The sequence below is a fragment of the Platichthys flesus genome, chromosome 7, assembly GCF_949316205.1.
Source record: "Platichthys flesus chromosome 7, fPlaFle2.1, whole genome shotgun sequence".
Lineage (NCBI taxonomy): Eukaryota > Metazoa > Chordata > Actinopteri > Pleuronectiformes > Pleuronectidae > Platichthys > Platichthys flesus.
In genome coordinates this window covers 14,080,912-14,097,674 of record NC_084951.1, presented here as the reverse complement: position 1 = coordinate 14,097,674, position 16,763 = coordinate 14,080,912, and the positions used below count along the sequence as shown (strand labels likewise).

Genomic DNA, 16,763 nt, shown 5'->3' with positions numbered 1-16,763 from the left:
GTGTGTGTGTGTGTGTGAGAGGTCGCAGCACATGCTCAGTAGTGTCTGTGGAGCAGCTCTCGGGGCTCGCGTTGCTGTACGTGCAGGCTGAGGTCACAGCACAAGCTCAGTGAATACCTCTCTGGAGCGAATGCGTGCTTCTCCATTTTGAGCACCTAGAAATAGGTGGGAGAGGGGAGTTAAAGCCAACGAGCATTGTTACACACACAGTGTCAGCAGCCAACCGTAGGGCTCGATGTCAGAAATGGACGATCTGTTCAGTCCCAGGAGGTAGGTGTGCCATCATATTCTCCTGCTTTCTTCTGCCATTATTAATCGCTGCGTGCGTCTTGGCTCGTCTTCTTGTCGCCAGCCCTCGGTCCTCGCTGTCTGACACGAGTGTGCGTTGTGTGCGAACTGTCTGCGCCGCTGTCATTGTTGTGAACCGATTGTGTTTGTGTGGGGCGAGCGTGCACGTTCTGTCGGGGCTGTCACCGCAGATCGCATCCCGTTACGCGTTGTGCGCCGCCATACATGCAAAACCCCGTCGCATCGCTCCTTTATCAAGACGCTGCCATCACAGCCCCGGTGCATGCACCATGTTCCCGTGCACAGTGTTGTTAAACTTGCAGCCAGCGTGGTATGAGACGGCGGTGAGTCCAGTAGAGGCTCCCCCTGGCTCCATTTTGCGGCTCTTGTTTACAGTCGGGAGGACATGGCGCATGCTGCCGGAGCTGCAGCACAAAGCTCCGCCGGCTCTGCCGCCAGCTGTGGCGGTGCGCACGCCGCTTGTTGTGGTTCTTAAATACCACAAAGTTGGGTCTGTTTCGATGCGCTGCAATTATGTCAGTGTGCCACGGACCTGCTCTGTGATTGGTTGAAATTGATGTAGGGGGTGTGGTTATCCTTGATTGCATACACACACACTAAGTTGACCAGACTGTCACGTTGGTGTGTGTGTGTGGGTGTGTGTGTTTGCGTAATTGGCATGTTTCACATTGTTAATTGTGTGAGGCTTTAAGGAGCTTATTTGAGGAAAAAGAAACATTACTTGGCACAGTATTACAACTGACACTGATAATGATTATATTATGCCTCTGTAATCTATATTAATACTCTGCATATTGAAATATAATCTTTTGTTTGTTTTTACAATTATAATCTTCAAAAAATACTAATAATACTACTTATAACAGTACTACTCAAAATAGTCAGAAAGGTGTCTTGCTAGTTGTGTCTATTATTTACAATAGCCTGATTCGCACATAGCTCTGTATGTTTTCAGTGTGAGGTTTCCTTTCAAATATGCCTGCAGTCTATGGGAACTCCTGAGGGCCTCTTGCCATGGTACATCTGTATTCTGCCTCCTCTCAGTCTACCGTCTGAACGTCTGCTATCAGGATTTGCCTGAATAAAACCCGGCTGTCTCAGACACGCTGTTCTTATTCTGGTGCACAGGTTCTCATTTGTCATCCTTACAGCCTCCTGCCAAACACACCGAGGACCCGGCCAACTGCATACTGTCAGGAACACATTTGTAGAACTTTCTCTCAGTGGAATCAGGCTCACTAAGTATTATAAATACATGAACCTTTTCTGTAATAGGAGACTACATGCAGGCATTCAAAACACACACACACACACACACACACACACACACGTGTATATAGTATAGACATTCTCAGTTACTAAAAGACTGAATAAAGTATTTTCTTAGTTTCAAGCTTCATTCAGCTCTAATAAATCCAATGAAAGGGGTTTAAAAGTTATTTCCACCCAACACACTTGTAAAACCAATTTCAAGAGATTCGTCCAAATAATGGGACAAGAAAAGTGGGCTTAATAAGGACTGAAATGTTAGGAAATCCTTTAAGAACCTTTCAATTTTAGGCTGAAGTGCTGATGACGCAGGGAAACTTACATATTGGATTTTTATCAGAAGGGTTTATTGCCCCGGCTTCTCATCGACTGCCAGATTCAGATTGCTGTACATTTAGTTTGTCTTATCTGCTGAGAATGTTTGTAATAACATCAAACAAAGTATTTCAACATGTTCTGGAGCAGCAGACTCTGCTGGCAGGCCCCGGGGTCACTGCAGCTGAGACTCTGTTTTTTGGCCTGTGCCGATGTTGTCTGTGCCAGTGCTTCTGTCAGCCATAGTTCATAACGATATGGATCACCCCTCTAATCACTCTCCCCTGTCTGAGCGTTGGCGGAGGAGGAGGACTGTTGAGAAAGAGGGAAAGCGGGGGGGATTGCAGTCAAATATGTAGCCATCTCAGAGCTTTGTGGTTGGAGGGCTGTAAAGAACCAGAGGAGTGTGGCCTCTTAGGTTTCCGCCAGGTCTGCATGATGGAGTGCGAGCTTCTCCGGGTGCAAATCACGCTGACAGGTTCTGGGCCGCCCCGCGCTCGGCTCTATGAAATTGGCGCTGTTACCTAGGTAACGGAGGCGAAGGCTTTTCAAAAGGAACATCTTGTCATTTTATTTAATCCACTGCAGCTGGAGATTCGGGACACTATTATTAAATTGCAGTTGCTATGGCTACCAACATTTGCACCAGCAGCCGTTTCAGAGGCTCTCGCCTTGCACATCCAACGCCAGCTCCCCCCTGCTCCTCCTGCACCTCCTCCTCCTCCTCCTCCTTTAAGGGGATTCTGTTTTATTGCTGTATCCGCAATATCAGGGCTGCAAATGAGCCCTGCTTAGCTCGCTGTGCTCAAGCAATTGCTCAGGAATATTCTCCTGAAATCTTTCTTTGCTTTTCTGATTAAAACCCAATGTATTACGCTCACATGTTACTGTACGATAGAGATTTCCACAGTAGAGAGTACAGCCGTTGCCTCCTCTGAATGTCCATATCATGTTAGTCATGATTTGTTAGTTTGTTGTAATTTTCACTTTTCTTCGTCCCCAGAAGTGACTTTGTAGTTAGTTGATAGCTGTTGTTGGCTGTTGTTGAGCTGATTCAACAGGCACTGTGCAGTCTGTGACCCTGTGAAAAGCAGTAGGTAAATATTGTGTTTCAATCTGCTCTCTTTGTCTATTCCCAGGCGGCTAAACAGCACGCAAGGAGAAATCCGAGTGGGACCCAGTCACCAAGTAAGTCACTGTGCGACACATGAGTCACTCAGCAGCTGACATTAGTCAACTTGACGGAAACTTTTTTTCCTGCACTTCAACAACAGTACAACCTCCACAATAACATATTTTCTAATAAAACAAAGGTATTTTTTTGCTGATATGCTGTTTCAACATCACAAATACATATTTTAAGTGCAATGCATACAAAATGTTTTATCCGTAAATGTATGCAATGGCAATTTATTCATTGAGTAATGCCATTTTGAAAGATGACACACTTTTTTCTGTAACCGCTGTTGTAATCAAGGTTCCTCAACATGTGGCAATTTACATAGACATTTTTTCGCATGATAATGTTCACCTGTGTTTGCACTAAGGTTTCTTGTCAGTCAGTCATCAGAGTGTTGTGTTGTGTTGTGTTAAGACATTTGATCACTGTTACTGTAACTTGTCCCCATTCCCCACTGACAACACTCAGCCACAGTGAGAAGTTGATGACATCTGGGTGAAAGCTGACATTTTCTTCAAGCTCACATACTATTTGTAGTGTGACACCATATCGTCTTCTCTTCCTTTCTCCCGTCCTAATTAGGCTAAGCTTCCGGAGCTACAGCCTTTCCCCTCCCCTGGTGGCCAGGCTGTCACTGAGAATGAGGAGCTGGTCTGGATGCCAGGGGTCAATGACTGTGACCTTCTCATGTACCTCAGAGCCGCAAGGTGAGACCGGAGGAACATAGAAATTCAGATATATCAGACAGGGAAAGGTCTAACATGGAAGGAAGCTATCACCAGTTCGGTTAAAGATAGCAGGGAGAGTTTTGGGTTTACATCTTTATTCATCCATCTGTCAGTGCACTGTTATCTGAGTAGTGTGTGAATTCAGCCCTTGAAGAACATTAAGAGATCAAAGTGTCATCAGTGAGTTATAACTAGCATTCTCATATATGGTTAAATCAATACAACCACCACCATCAGCCAAGTTTTGTGACCATGATTCATCAAACCAAACTTCTCTGATCTCTTGGAGCAGAATTTGTATTTATATTTTAATATTTCTTTACTATTTTTGTGGCATCATGAAATTAAATCATCAATCAATGCTCCTGAAGATGTTGCACTAAAACTAATATGTGTTAACAGGTTTCAGTGCGATGTCGGTTTTGTGGGGGATTCAATATAATTAATCACAACCTTTTGCTGTGACATATGGTGTTATATAAATTCTACTGCAGCCTGTTTCATATTTGTTATCATGCTTACCAGTGTTACACTGACTTATACAGTGCTCTGTTCTTTTGGATTATAACACACACATAACACTTAATGTGAAAGCCTTATGATATGTTGGAAGCACAACTTCCTGTTGGAACAAGTGTGCAGCAGATTCCAGGGTGTGATAAGAAGAGAGATGATTTAAAGCCCAAAAAGCTCAGCTGATGATGTTTAGAACAGGCTGCATCAGCCCCTGTCTTAAATTCTCCGCTCCTCCCTCCATTCTAAGGCAGCCACTATCAAATATTGGTAATCAGTTGTATTTTTTTGTCTGCTGGGTGGTCCATTCCCCCAAAATTATTAACTCATTGTAAGACCAACGAAAGAAGTTAAGTCAGTTATCAAATACTTGCCTATTCATGTTCTGAATAATCAACTGTTAAACTAATGTAGCTCCTCTGCTCCAATCAGATCCAAGCCAGCAAGGTTAAACGCTTAACTTGCTTTCATTAAAACCTGAGTTATTGTTTAAAGTGAGAATTTTTTGCCATTTGTTGCAACTTTTCTTATAGATTTAAGAAGTTATTTGAGTAACCATGCAGCAGGTGAGAACTGCTTGTTGCTGTTCTACTGAGCCTGAGAAACATGATTCAAAAAATAATGCTCCTACAAGTATATTAAAGTGAGAGAAGTGATATCTTACAGCTCTGTGGTAGAACTGCTGTAGGACGATGGAAAAACATTTTAACATTTAGAGTAATGCTCTATGATTTATTTGATGGTGTCGTAAAACACTCCTCTCCGTAATATTTTTCATCATTTGGACGACTCTTTGCGTTTATCCACGCGGTTCACTTTAAGGCAAGTAATATTTATTGTGGCAACACAAACAAACATGGAGTGAGAATGAACATGCCACAGATCAGTCCCCACAACACCACTAACTTCTTTTACCACCTACGCTTGAAGGCCAAACTGTTGAGAGAATCTACGATTAAGTGCGAACGAGTGCCAGAGGCTCTTCCCTCGGAACACACATGAAGAAGGAAGTAGATAATAACCGCCTTTGCAAAGACTTCGCGCCGATTTTTACAGCCGAGAAGAAGTTGTTTTGTGAGTCGGTGTTAATGTTCGCCCCAGGAACCATGATGCCAAGCAGGAATCTACTGCAATAAGAAATCAGCTCTACTATTGGGTCGTTTTCTGCAAAGTATTTATTCATCGAATTTATAGAGAATGTGCAATGATTATTATGATTGAAATGGGAAATGAACTGTATAGATTGTGGTTATATTGCACAGCATTACACTGAATCAAGGTACCGTCGGCCTTTTTTAATGTTGATTTCATCTGCCTTGTGTTCACAGGAGCATGGCTGCCTTTGCAGGGATGTGTGACGGAGGCTCGACAGAAGACGGGTGTCTAGCAGCCTCTCGAGATGACACTACACTAAACGCACTTAACACTGTGAGTAGCCATGCTGCAAGTCTATCCCTAGGAATCAAATATGAGCAGCAGTAACACGTATCCATTTTTGGTCTCACCAAGCTTCAGGTATTTTACTCTAAGCTTTGCTAAGATGCAGATGTGCAGTGCTGGGCTATGAAAATGCCCCTGAGCCAGCAGAGTAGCCCCCTGTGGTAAACCCAGTGGCAGAAGCTTTCAATACATTAGGCTTATTGAGATATTTGTCCATCACATTGGCAATGAATGCTGAGGAATCAAGCTCAAAAAAGAGATTAGAATCATCATAAACAGGGCATTTATATTCCGACTCTATAAACAGTAAAATTAACATGGCGGGCAGGTCATTGTCTCTCGACCTTCCTCTCTATTTGCAATTCCGATGAGCAATGCTTGTTTATTCTCAGAGGAAATGCTCCGGCGCTGCCTGTTTCACCCAATTGAATGTGACACAGGTTGTAAAGCTGCACAGCTATTGCCTTTGTGGCTGTGCTCTTTATTTCCATGCTGGTTCTTAACATCTTTGCACAGCATTTCATCTGATGCTCGAACAGTCGCTGATATTTCTTGTAAAAGTCAAATCTACTTGTTATACACATCAGTGCAATAAAGCGTGTCAGTCTCGCTTTACATGTCCCTCAAGCGTGACTGTGAAGATGTTTTTATATGTCCATAATTTTTAATTATCAGAATGGTGTGCTGATGTCATTTGGATTGTCCACAGCTTCATGAGAGCAGCTATGATGCAGGCAAGGCTCTCCAGCGCTTGGTGAAGAAGCCAGTACCCAAGCTGATAGAGAAGTGCTGGTCTGATGATGAAGTGGTATGAGAACTGTTTTTTCCATTCAAAATTATAGTACTTAAATAATGCTATTAATTCAAACGATGTACTGTCAATTATTTCTGTAGTATCTTGGTTTTTCTTGCACTGTTACCTGCTGTCTGTCAGTGCTGGGCCTGTGTCTTTAGAGGGAGCTGTTGAGAGAGAGTTAAAACAGAGCTCTTGGCTGAGCCACATGAGACACAGCTCCTCCAAGGCTGAAGAGCAGCTGCATCCTGTTTACGACCCACAGAATAAATCTTTAGCATGGAAGTCTGGAAAGGGGAAAAGATTGAGGGCTGGTAATGTTAGCCTCCATTTGAATTTAGATGTGAATTTCACCACAGCTGTTGAAGGGCTGGAATCAGAAAATGGCAGCCCCTCTGCCTGATCAAACGGGGAGGGTTGCAGTGGAATGAAAGTGGCGGATAAAACTGTGTCAAAACCACTGAGAGCTGCGGCTTTGGCCTTGATGCCTTATGACACCCTGCGCTACCCATTTGTATACCCACTCCCTTTAAAGATAACACTGCTGACGGTCGATCTAAGAAAAACACAAGGGCCCACCGCTGAAAATGCTTTGGTTGGTTTTTCCTCCTCCCGGGTGAATCATCCTTTTTTCCACTTTGATATTGTTTTGTAATGCCGGGGCTGGGCGGTCTTCTCTCGAGCATTTCGAATCCAGCAGGTCTGATCCAGTGGAAGTGAATGGGTGTATTTATCTTGTAATTGAACATGATGGGCACATTTGAATAAAGCAAGAGCCCACGGCAGCACCACAGCGAATCACAACAAATTAAGTCAGCCTTCCCTTTGTGGACGAGTTATGAGTTTGCCTTTATTCATGCATTCTTGCTGGCGCCAGGCTAAACTGCAGTGAGATCAGAGCAGCAGGGACAGGCTTGTTGATGAGAAGCTTTATTACCACACTCCACCACAGCAGGTTTACCACAGAGCATGTGTCAAAGCAACAAAGCAGGGGCTTGACAATAGAATCTGTAAATAACTTGTTTAAGACAATAAAGTGGTCACTTTCTTACATTCACAATTTGCACTGCAGTGTTGTGATCCTGATATGATCTTGAATTATAATTCAAGTCAATTATGCAGGCTAGGGGGGAAACAGTATGACTGAAATCAGCTCATGTCATGATGTCACAATATATTCAAAGCAATATCTCATTTATCTCTGTTGCACAAACTACGAAAATGTAAACACTGTTTCTAAACTTCCTGTAAACCTAGTTGGCATTTTTGTCTTGCATATACATCAATGCTGAGACATTGGTGTTGAGCTAATATTGGATGATATATTGGCATGGCTTATTTGTCGGTCTAGCTCTGTAACACAGTTTAGCAAAATTACATATATATATTTCATTCATAAATCATCTATTGAATTGAACTCACGCGCTACTTTATATTACGTCATTAGAAAAATGTCCTAGCCCAAAATTTGTACTGCAACATGTGTTAATATTATATCATATTGTAACAATGCAACAAAAAGACAACATACGATAATATTGGAATTTTTTGCGCAGCTCTTTATCTTCTGTCCCTTTAATTTCTTAGCCTGCATCAAGATGACTTCATTCACACAGGAGCTGTCAGGCACTTCTGCACACGGTGTTTGACATGTTCTGTGCCAGCTGTGTTTTTGTGTCTATGAGTGGAGGCAGGCAGGGGACCGTCTGTGCTCCACCTGCCCCACAGTGTCTGCAGCATCTTGTCTCTGGCCAGAAAAGGACACAGCTCCCAGTGATTTGATCGCAGCTTGTGCCTTCTCAGTTCTGCAGCCTTGAGGGATGGCTGTAAATGTAGCAACCAACCTTGACACATTCACAGAAACCAGCCCTGCTGCTCTTCATTTATTTATCACCCCTCGCTCGGCCTCCCTCTCCCTCTCCCTCTCCCTCTCTGCTCTGCAGGACTAGCTTCATTATCCCTGCCTGCTCTTTTTTTTCCCAGCCCACCCTTACTTTCTTTTTAGAGATGTGAATAAAAGTGACAGCGGGGGCCGCTGACATGACACTGAAATCAGCCTGTCTACAGGGTCACTTGTCAACCTTCCCTACCCCCTTTGACTTCTCTTGCCCCCCCCCCCCCTTCCCTACCCCAACAGACACACATAAACACACACAGACAGATAAGACGGTCACAATGATCATCTGTGAGCCGTTTCATTACAGCCGCAGACCAACTGCCGGCGTTGCAGAGCAGTTGCTTTATTTTTATTTTCCTCGGAGAGACATACATTTATTTAACTGCAGAACAATTTGTGACAGGCAACCTCCTAACGTTGTTTCACTGCGAGATCATTAGAACAACTTTCAGAAAATGAAAATCCATCACGTTGATCTGAGCACCACTCAGAGTTTCATTCATCAGTAAGGTGATTACACCAAAGAATAATGTTTTATCGGGAGCATTGTCAGTGCAGCCAAAGCTTCTTGTAGCTGTTGTGTAGTCAAGGTTGAGAAGTGTTTGATTTAAACGCCAAGAAAAGAGAATGTGTTCTGTTATTATGGGTATTTGAATCCATTTCAGATCAACAGACAGGGAACAGTCCTAACTGGGAGAGGCTGTCTCCCTACATCACTTTGTGTGTGTTTCATCCGAAGCCAAATCAATGCTTACTGCCTTCACTGAATTCTCCTCCTATCCTTTTTTAAATAGTCTTGATGGCAAAAATAAACTTACAAAGCACGAAACCACAATTAGCTGACATGGCTATCAAAAGTGGGAACAACTTTAGATATATCCTGTTACAGCTTGTTCCCAAAATCAAAGGTTGGATAACTTAATCCTATCTGGTCTTTGATGATGCTTTCTTAACAATAATTTATGTTTTTTATTTAATTGCCAGGAGGTGCTTCATATAATACAATAAAATTGTGTCTCAGATGCTGTAGAGGTAGAAGAATGATGATCAATTTTTAGCAGATTATAAGTCAGCACTTAAAAAAAAAACTACAGACAATTGAATTTTGTGCAAGTACAGTAGGTTTACTCAGTTATTTATCTTTCGGTTTCATATTCTATTATGAATGTAAAAATAATTCGATTTTAATCTAAACAAAGTTTATGGAGATTCATCACATATTTTTATTTCCATAATAACACAAATGACATCATGACACTGATTCTCTTGCACTCACTCTTCCTTTAGTCTTGATTTAAGGTCTTAAAAAAATGTTTGCACTGGCAAACTTGATATACTGAAATTGTCTCTGCTCGAAGCTGCTGTCATTCCTGACTGTAGATAAGTGCTGCTAATAATGCATCGGCCAACAGGAGGTGCCATATAAACAATCAGCAGCAGCAGTCGTGCTGTGTGTCACCATGTCGGAGACAGAGAGGCAGATCTATGACTGCTGGGGAGCGGGAGGTCTATTCCTCAGCCAGCTGCACTGTGCCACGGCTTATCTCTGGCTGCGTCTTCAGCTGATGGATGACTGGAGCGAGCCGACGACAGCACTTTGATGGGAGGGGAGGGAGGACGATGGGGTATAGGAGAGAGTGCAGCAGCCCCCCAGTGGTAGAACACAAGCCTACAAACCCGAGCTACACTGCCCGAGCAAAAACACGACAGGCAGATGAAACGAAGCATGTCGCCCCGCATCCTCTGCTGCTGGCTGTCGATTTAGTGAGAGGTTTAATGAGATGCTTGATTGAAGAGGTTGTTGTCTGCAGAGGGAGCTCTGTTTGCTGCTCTGAAGTTTTTGTGTCAACAGTGCATTTTATTACCATGATGGTCTTTGCCAGGAGAGCTTTTTATGGTTGTGTAGTAACTAAATAGCAGGCAGGATGGGCGTGCGCTGGAATTTCCTGTTACCTTTTGTGTCCATACAAAGCAAAGGAAGCAGATGATGGGACTTTGCTTTGCCAGAGGTTGTCAGAATACCCTCATGTTTATATTTGGTTAAATATTAAATTACTTTTGGTCCGCTAAACTAAAGTAGTTATTACCACAGAAAATATTTTCTGACTTTTAAACATTTTAAAGGAGTTAGTAATGTAGGAACATCTTTCAACTTAAAAATCTGCATAATGTTTTTGTATTTAAATATATATGGAGCTACAGCTATGAAGTCAGTGCATAGAGGATGTGGCCAGTCTAGCAACTGTCTCCCCCGCTCTTCTTTAGGCATGTTGTGATTTTCTTTTTGTGCGCGGTGGCCAGACTTATCACGAGCGGATATTTCATAACAGACACGGCCGTGTTTTTTCACTTTAGTTTTGGCTATAAGAAAATTTGTCCTTGGGCCTCTGGGTTTATACACAGCAGACTCGGAAAGGTCAGCTTTAAAGAACGAGTCAAGTACGACGACTCCATATTGAGTGAAAAGGGCTTTGTTAGCTGTTGGACGGTCTTGTGTCTGTGTTGTCATGGACTGACATTTAGCAGAATTATGTTCCAATGCGTGAGCCGGCGCTCTGTTTGTCCTCGTGATACCATCTTTGTGCATATGTCTGCATTATCTTAACCAGTTTTACAACTCCCAACAATCGGCTCTCAAGCAGGAAGTGCGCACACATAACAAAGGTCTATTGAATCATTTTTTTCCCCATTCTCCACCTCCCTTTATACGTCTCCACTCCAGCCTCACAATAGTGCACTGTTCGGCAGCGAGGGGAAACTTAGGGCGGGTGAAAAGCGCCGGCTCTCAACTCTGAGAGAGGAGCCTGTTGTTTCTGCACAGCGGATGGCCATTTGGTAGAGCTCCTGGCTCCCTCGGCCCCTCCTCCTTCGCGGAGTTGCCTGGCAACGGAGGGCTGGAGCAGGGGCAGAGCGATTCAGGGAGCAGATTGGCGGATGATTTATTAGCTGGGCTGGAGAGCAGTGAGCCCAGGCAGCTGAAATGGAGCCTTAAACTGGAGCCGACATGTAGAGAAGGGAGGAGGGAGCCAGCAAGAGAAAGAAAACAGAGGGGAGGAGGAGGGGGATAGGAGAGGGCGAGCGAAGAGGGGGAGCATGCACACGGCTCCACTGTGGACCTGGACTGACTGACGGAGTGAAAAGTGTAGTTTGGGAACATAATTATGACGCCAAGGCTCCACGGGCAGGTCGAATTGATTGTTGTCAACCTCAGATAAATATTTGTTCCTCCACTCACAAAAAATTTGAAGCAAATACTTCACTCTGCTATTTGCTTGGTTTTGTCCTGGCCTGTCAAACAACCACCGTAATGTTGATGGTCTGAGTCTTTGCACTGACAGTCCACCTGTTGTTTGGGGAAGTCTGACAGTCTAATGGATAACTGCTCTGAACCCCACCAGCGGCTGTCGTGTGTGTGAGGGAGCGCCTGTGGTGGAGACGGCTCCATCTACTGGCTAATCAACCGCTATACCTTCAGTCTGATTAATGCAAATTAGCTGCTGTGTCATGACACTGAACAGAGAAAATAAAGGCCTTTTTTATTCAGCTTTTGACTTGGCCCTGCTTGTGATTATCAAGCCTGGTCTAAATTCGACTTGTATACTTTGATCCTTTCAGTCAAACACTAAAACTCTCAAACATGAGACGATTGAGTTTGTTTGCATGAATTGAGAAACAGATCTTTCACTCCTGTTGCTGGGATGGACCTCCTGTAACTTTTCTCCCCAGTAAGATGTGTGTTTTGCAGCTGGCTGTGTCACTTCAGTAAATTTGGCCTTTTTTCCCCACCAAAGCTGGGCATGTAAACAATCTGCGGTTACATAATGTGCTGTACCTAACGGCATGTAAAATAAAAGCCTGACACACACAGACGCAGGCTCCAGATCTGGTTTTCCTTCTCACTTGTCTCTCTTTCACACAAACTGTCTCCGGCTGCCTCCACTCTCAGGCTAGCAGCTCGTAGCGCCCGAGCCTCTGTGTGCAGGCTCACCTCCAGCTCTGAACTGACTTAAGGGACCGCTGTCATGTCCTCGTGGGGGAAATAGACACAGACGGCTTCGGCGTTGTGTTAATAATAAGCAGGGACTTTAGGTCTGTCCCTGTGTGGGGACAGAGACATGAAGCCTGCTCACGCAGCGCTGCAGGATCGAGGGCCGGCGGGAATGAACCGTGTGGCCGACACTAACATGGCGCCCAGGACTCCACTCCGGGTTTTCCAGCCCGCTGAGAACCAGAGGCTCTCTTGCAGAAAGATCACATGTAAAGCCTTCCCCTTTGTAGTGGAAGAGCAGAGAGTGACAAGCTATTTCTTGCTTGTAAAAAACATACGGATAAGAAAAAGCAATGCACCGTCGGAGACATTGTGGATTTGCCCCTGATTTGACCGTGTTCCAGCCGTAGAGGTTCGCGCCGCGCTCCCCGTGGACTTTCCGCTGCTTTTTCGCTGGAGTAACTTGGTGGCCACGGTCGGCTTGGACCGCTGAGGGACGGGGCTCGCCTCTGGAACCAGAAAGTAAATCTGCTGGTCGTCTGCCTCGCATGTTATCAATGTTTACAGCCTCCGCTTTTTTTTGTGGCTCGCAGCCTGTGGCTCTTAAAGGAGAATAAATCTATTTAGGTGGTACAGCTTGTTGGTATTCATTTCATTTCGGTGTTGTTTTCGTGCTCGTCGCGGTGATGTGGCGCACTCGGATTCCGTTTTCATGTCAGATTTAATCCGCTGTTACGAAGTTGCGATTTCGTTCATCGCGCCGTTCATTTACTTTTTCCTCTAGTCGGGAAAGATTTGTCAGTTTTCCATTTTGACATGTTTGCCTTGCTTTCAAAATGTCCAAAATAAGCAGGCAGCTGTGGGAAGTTTCCACCACACTCAATAAGTAATTAACTTGTTATTACACTGTCAGGTTCAGGTTTTAACTTTGAGGATTCTTGTTCTACTGTTTACCTTTTTACAGTAGATTTGATGTGTCCGTATTATTATTGTTTGTGTCCAAATGAAAAGACGAGTGTAATCTCGGCCTCTCTCCCCACCTCACTTGTCATTTCCTCTGGTTTTTGCTCTGACATAGCAGTATGTCTGCTCCGGACTTCAAACAGCTACAGTGGTTTCTAGATACACATAAAACCTCTCCAACCACAGACAAGTCAAAAGAAAACAATGTTATTTTGTGGCGTTGTTACCCGGTAACTTCAAGGGGGAGCAGTTTCGCTGACTTCACAGATACTAACTGCTCTTTTTTCTCTCTCTCTCTCTTTCCTCTGTGAAAAATTGCAGAAGCGCTTCATTAAAGGATTGAGACAGTTCGGCAAAAACTTCTTCAGAATCCGGAAAGAGCTGCTGCCCAACAAAGAAACGGTAAGATGAAATGCGTGTGTGTCATTTGGTTCGTAGTGCTGGAAGGTTTAAAAATAAGAGTGATGAATAACCGTAGGATCCGACAGTTACAGTGAGATACTTTGAGCGCAGCTGGGTTTTAACTAGAGGCCTTATTGATGAGATGTGTGTGCACCCTGCAGACGACTGTGCTGCTGGATTATCAGCTCTCTCTCTTCAGGCTGCCTGGAAAAAAATAAATATAACACAGTACACCTGAGGAGAAAAGGCTAAATGCACTTTGCAGGCAGCCACTGGTACTTAACTAGTGGCACTCTGAACATTAATTAGCACCCTCTGTTCGCAAACAAGTTGCACAGATGTGAGGTGAGCCACCGTGTTTACTGCACACCTCCAGTCTGAAGAGCTGCCTGTTTTTGTCTCCTGTTTATGCTCAAGTGTTATAGCAGTACTTGAGATTTAGTTTTTTTTGTGTTTTTACATTTTGAATCTGAAGTGCAGCATAATTGCTTCTTTCAGAATAAAAAAACCCACAGGTAACAGTTTAAGAATAAACATGGAGGCTGGCGCAGAAAAGTAAATTGTATTCAGTATCTGATGGTGTCAAATTTAGGTTGGAGCAAATAGATAGGGGACAAATGAAATCCCAGCACCTATAAATTTAGACAAGGACCAGTCAATGATTTTTGATCATTTAAATTCACATAGTTTGAGTCAAAGTAAATAATATGCAGAATTCTTTGCTAACATCACTGATCATCCTTTAACAGCTTCAGTTAAATATGAATAATGTAATATTACTTACAGATTTGTTTTGCTGTTTGAATCTTGCTGGAAGAATAATTCTGTTTACATTTAAAACACAGATTATTGTGGCTGTAACTGTATTAAAAACACAATTAGTATTTCTGATTGTTGTTGCTGCATCATACTTGTTTTCTTTGTCGTTTTAAGCTTTGTCAATCACGGCAAAGCTTTTGATTTATGGCCGATAAAGCTATTTAATTTCTTGGCAGTGTTTGAGGAACTCCTGTTATTGTGTTATTTTATGTACACCCACTGAGGGATGTTCCTCTTGTCAGTTTCCCTCCTCTGTGTGCGAGCGTGATTGTGCGCATGCGTCACCGTGTTAATCATCAACTGTGTGACCTGTTTCATGGTACAAATGGGTCAAATCCAGGCCGAACAATGATTAACCTTATTAAATTGAATGTACTAAAACAAATCACAGCCAACACATACACTTTGCATTGTTCGACTTTAAGCTGACATTCAGTGTTTTACTATCTTAGTCTCATATTGCTGCACAGGATAGACACTTTAGATGATTTTTACATGCTGTGCATGTACATGTTGCTTTAAAGTCCTCAACACCTTTGACTTAGCTGTTTGTTAATATTATCAGATATGCATTTTTATTCGGGAAGCAGTGCCGACCTGGCTGTTTGTGTGAAGCTGCTCCTGCTGGTAGTGTGCCGACACAGACATGAAAAGAAAATCAAAGGTGTTTGTCATGCTTTTCACCCGCTTCATTTCCTCGTCTGCTGTGAGCTGAGGATATGTCAGCCCTGTTTCTCAAACACCCCCAACATATCATGCAATATTTTCACTCCAGAGCTCTTCAGTGTCACTGCCTTTGTGCTACATTTTTTATTCCTCTAAACCAATCTGAGCCTCTTGAATAAGAGATTAAAGTGTGTGAATACAGTTTCCTCATGGAGGTTTCTTCAATTATTTTGACTGGTTATGAAATATATGACAAGTCCAGTTGATTGGCTATAAAGCAGGTATTAATGCAATTCAACCTGGAGGGGGAGACTACTTGGCAGGAGAGGCAATAGACCTCCTCTAGGATCTCGGCCTGCTACCACCACAGAGCAGAGAAAGATACAATTCCCCCCCGCGCAAATGGAAAATAAACTGCCCTTTAAACACGTGAAAAGAGGAGAAAATGACTGGAAGAGCATGGGGGGAGTAAAAGAGACGGTGGGAGCAGAGGTAAGATGAGGCGTTAACTCATTATAGAAACTGAAAAGCCTGGCTTGTTACACGGGGAAAAAACTCAGCTTATGATTGAACTATCTTTCATTTTTCTTTTTTTTTGCTTTAAGGCTTATTTGTGCAAGTGCTTGTCACTACCCAGGGAAAGCTCAATTTATGTTCTACCTGCTCATTCTTAAATCCTTTCTCTGAAATATGAGCACAACAAAACCGCAAGATATTTTAGTTTCTAGTAAAATCTCTGTCCGCCGCACGGCCATCGGAAAAGGAGCATGCTGTGGAAATGCAGGTGTTCCTGCCCTGAGTCCCTTGCCGGACCACTGTTATTGAGCCATTGTGCAGGGCTTAAAGCCTTTGGGCTGATATCCAGAAGTCCAGTACAACGTGTCTGCCCATCTCTGTTCCTCCCACTAGCCTCCATTAGCTGCGCTGCCCCAGAAGCGCCAGCGGGGCTCGAGCAGCCAGTGCCATGGGTAAGCACCCAGTGCTGTGTAAACACACCAGGCCTGACTAACACTCAGGAATGCTTTATATAAAGTCACATAAAGGCCCAGAAGGGGGAAGTGGGTGTGTCGTCTGACCGTCTGCAACTGGCTTTGCTGCCACCATTTCCTCAACTCCAGAGAGGACGTCATGGAACACAAGCTCACTGCTCCCAGTGTTTTAACAGCTAAATATGCTGAAATGGCAGATCACAGATAACTCAGCGCCTGATATTTTTACTGGAGAGGTTTTCTTAAAGATGTGGTTTTACAGTATATGCTGAGGTGATTTGTATCAGCTCAGTTTGCTGTGCAGCTGAACAGGGAAAATGACGGCTGAAAATTAGATCACATTAGAATGCTTTAGTTTGGTCTTATTTCCTCATAGGACGGAACACAGGCCATTTCATTTCTGGAAGGTAACTTTTGAATTAAAAGTTGTTAATGTGCATTTAGGAAGATATAATCAAAACTGAAAGTTTACTGTTCGGGGGACAAGGCTAT

At 43.6% G+C, this 16,763-nt stretch overlaps 1 protein-coding gene across 4 annotated transcripts in view; it reads left to right on the top strand.

The window, feature by feature from the left end:
• rerea (arginine-glutamic acid dipeptide (RE) repeats a) overlaps positions 1-16,763 on the top strand; it is a 121,407-nt gene that overhangs the window by 88,611 nt on the left and 16,033 nt on the right. For 2 of the 4 annotated variants that reach the window (XM_062391790.1, XM_062391789.1), the window contains exons 8-12: positions 3,033-3,081; positions 3,656-3,780; positions 5,643-5,742; positions 6,464-6,562; positions 13,717-13,797. In XM_062391790.1, the coding sequence (XP_062247774.1) occupies positions 3,033-3,081; positions 3,656-3,780; positions 5,643-5,742; positions 6,464-6,562; positions 13,717-13,797 (454 nt within the window). Of the gene's footprint in view, positions 1-73; positions 271-3,032; positions 3,082-3,655; positions 3,781-5,642; positions 5,743-6,463; positions 6,563-12,901; positions 12,955-13,716; positions 13,798-16,763 lie in introns of those variants that run through there. The other 2 variants (XM_062391791.1, XM_062391792.1) reach the window with 2 other exon arrangements.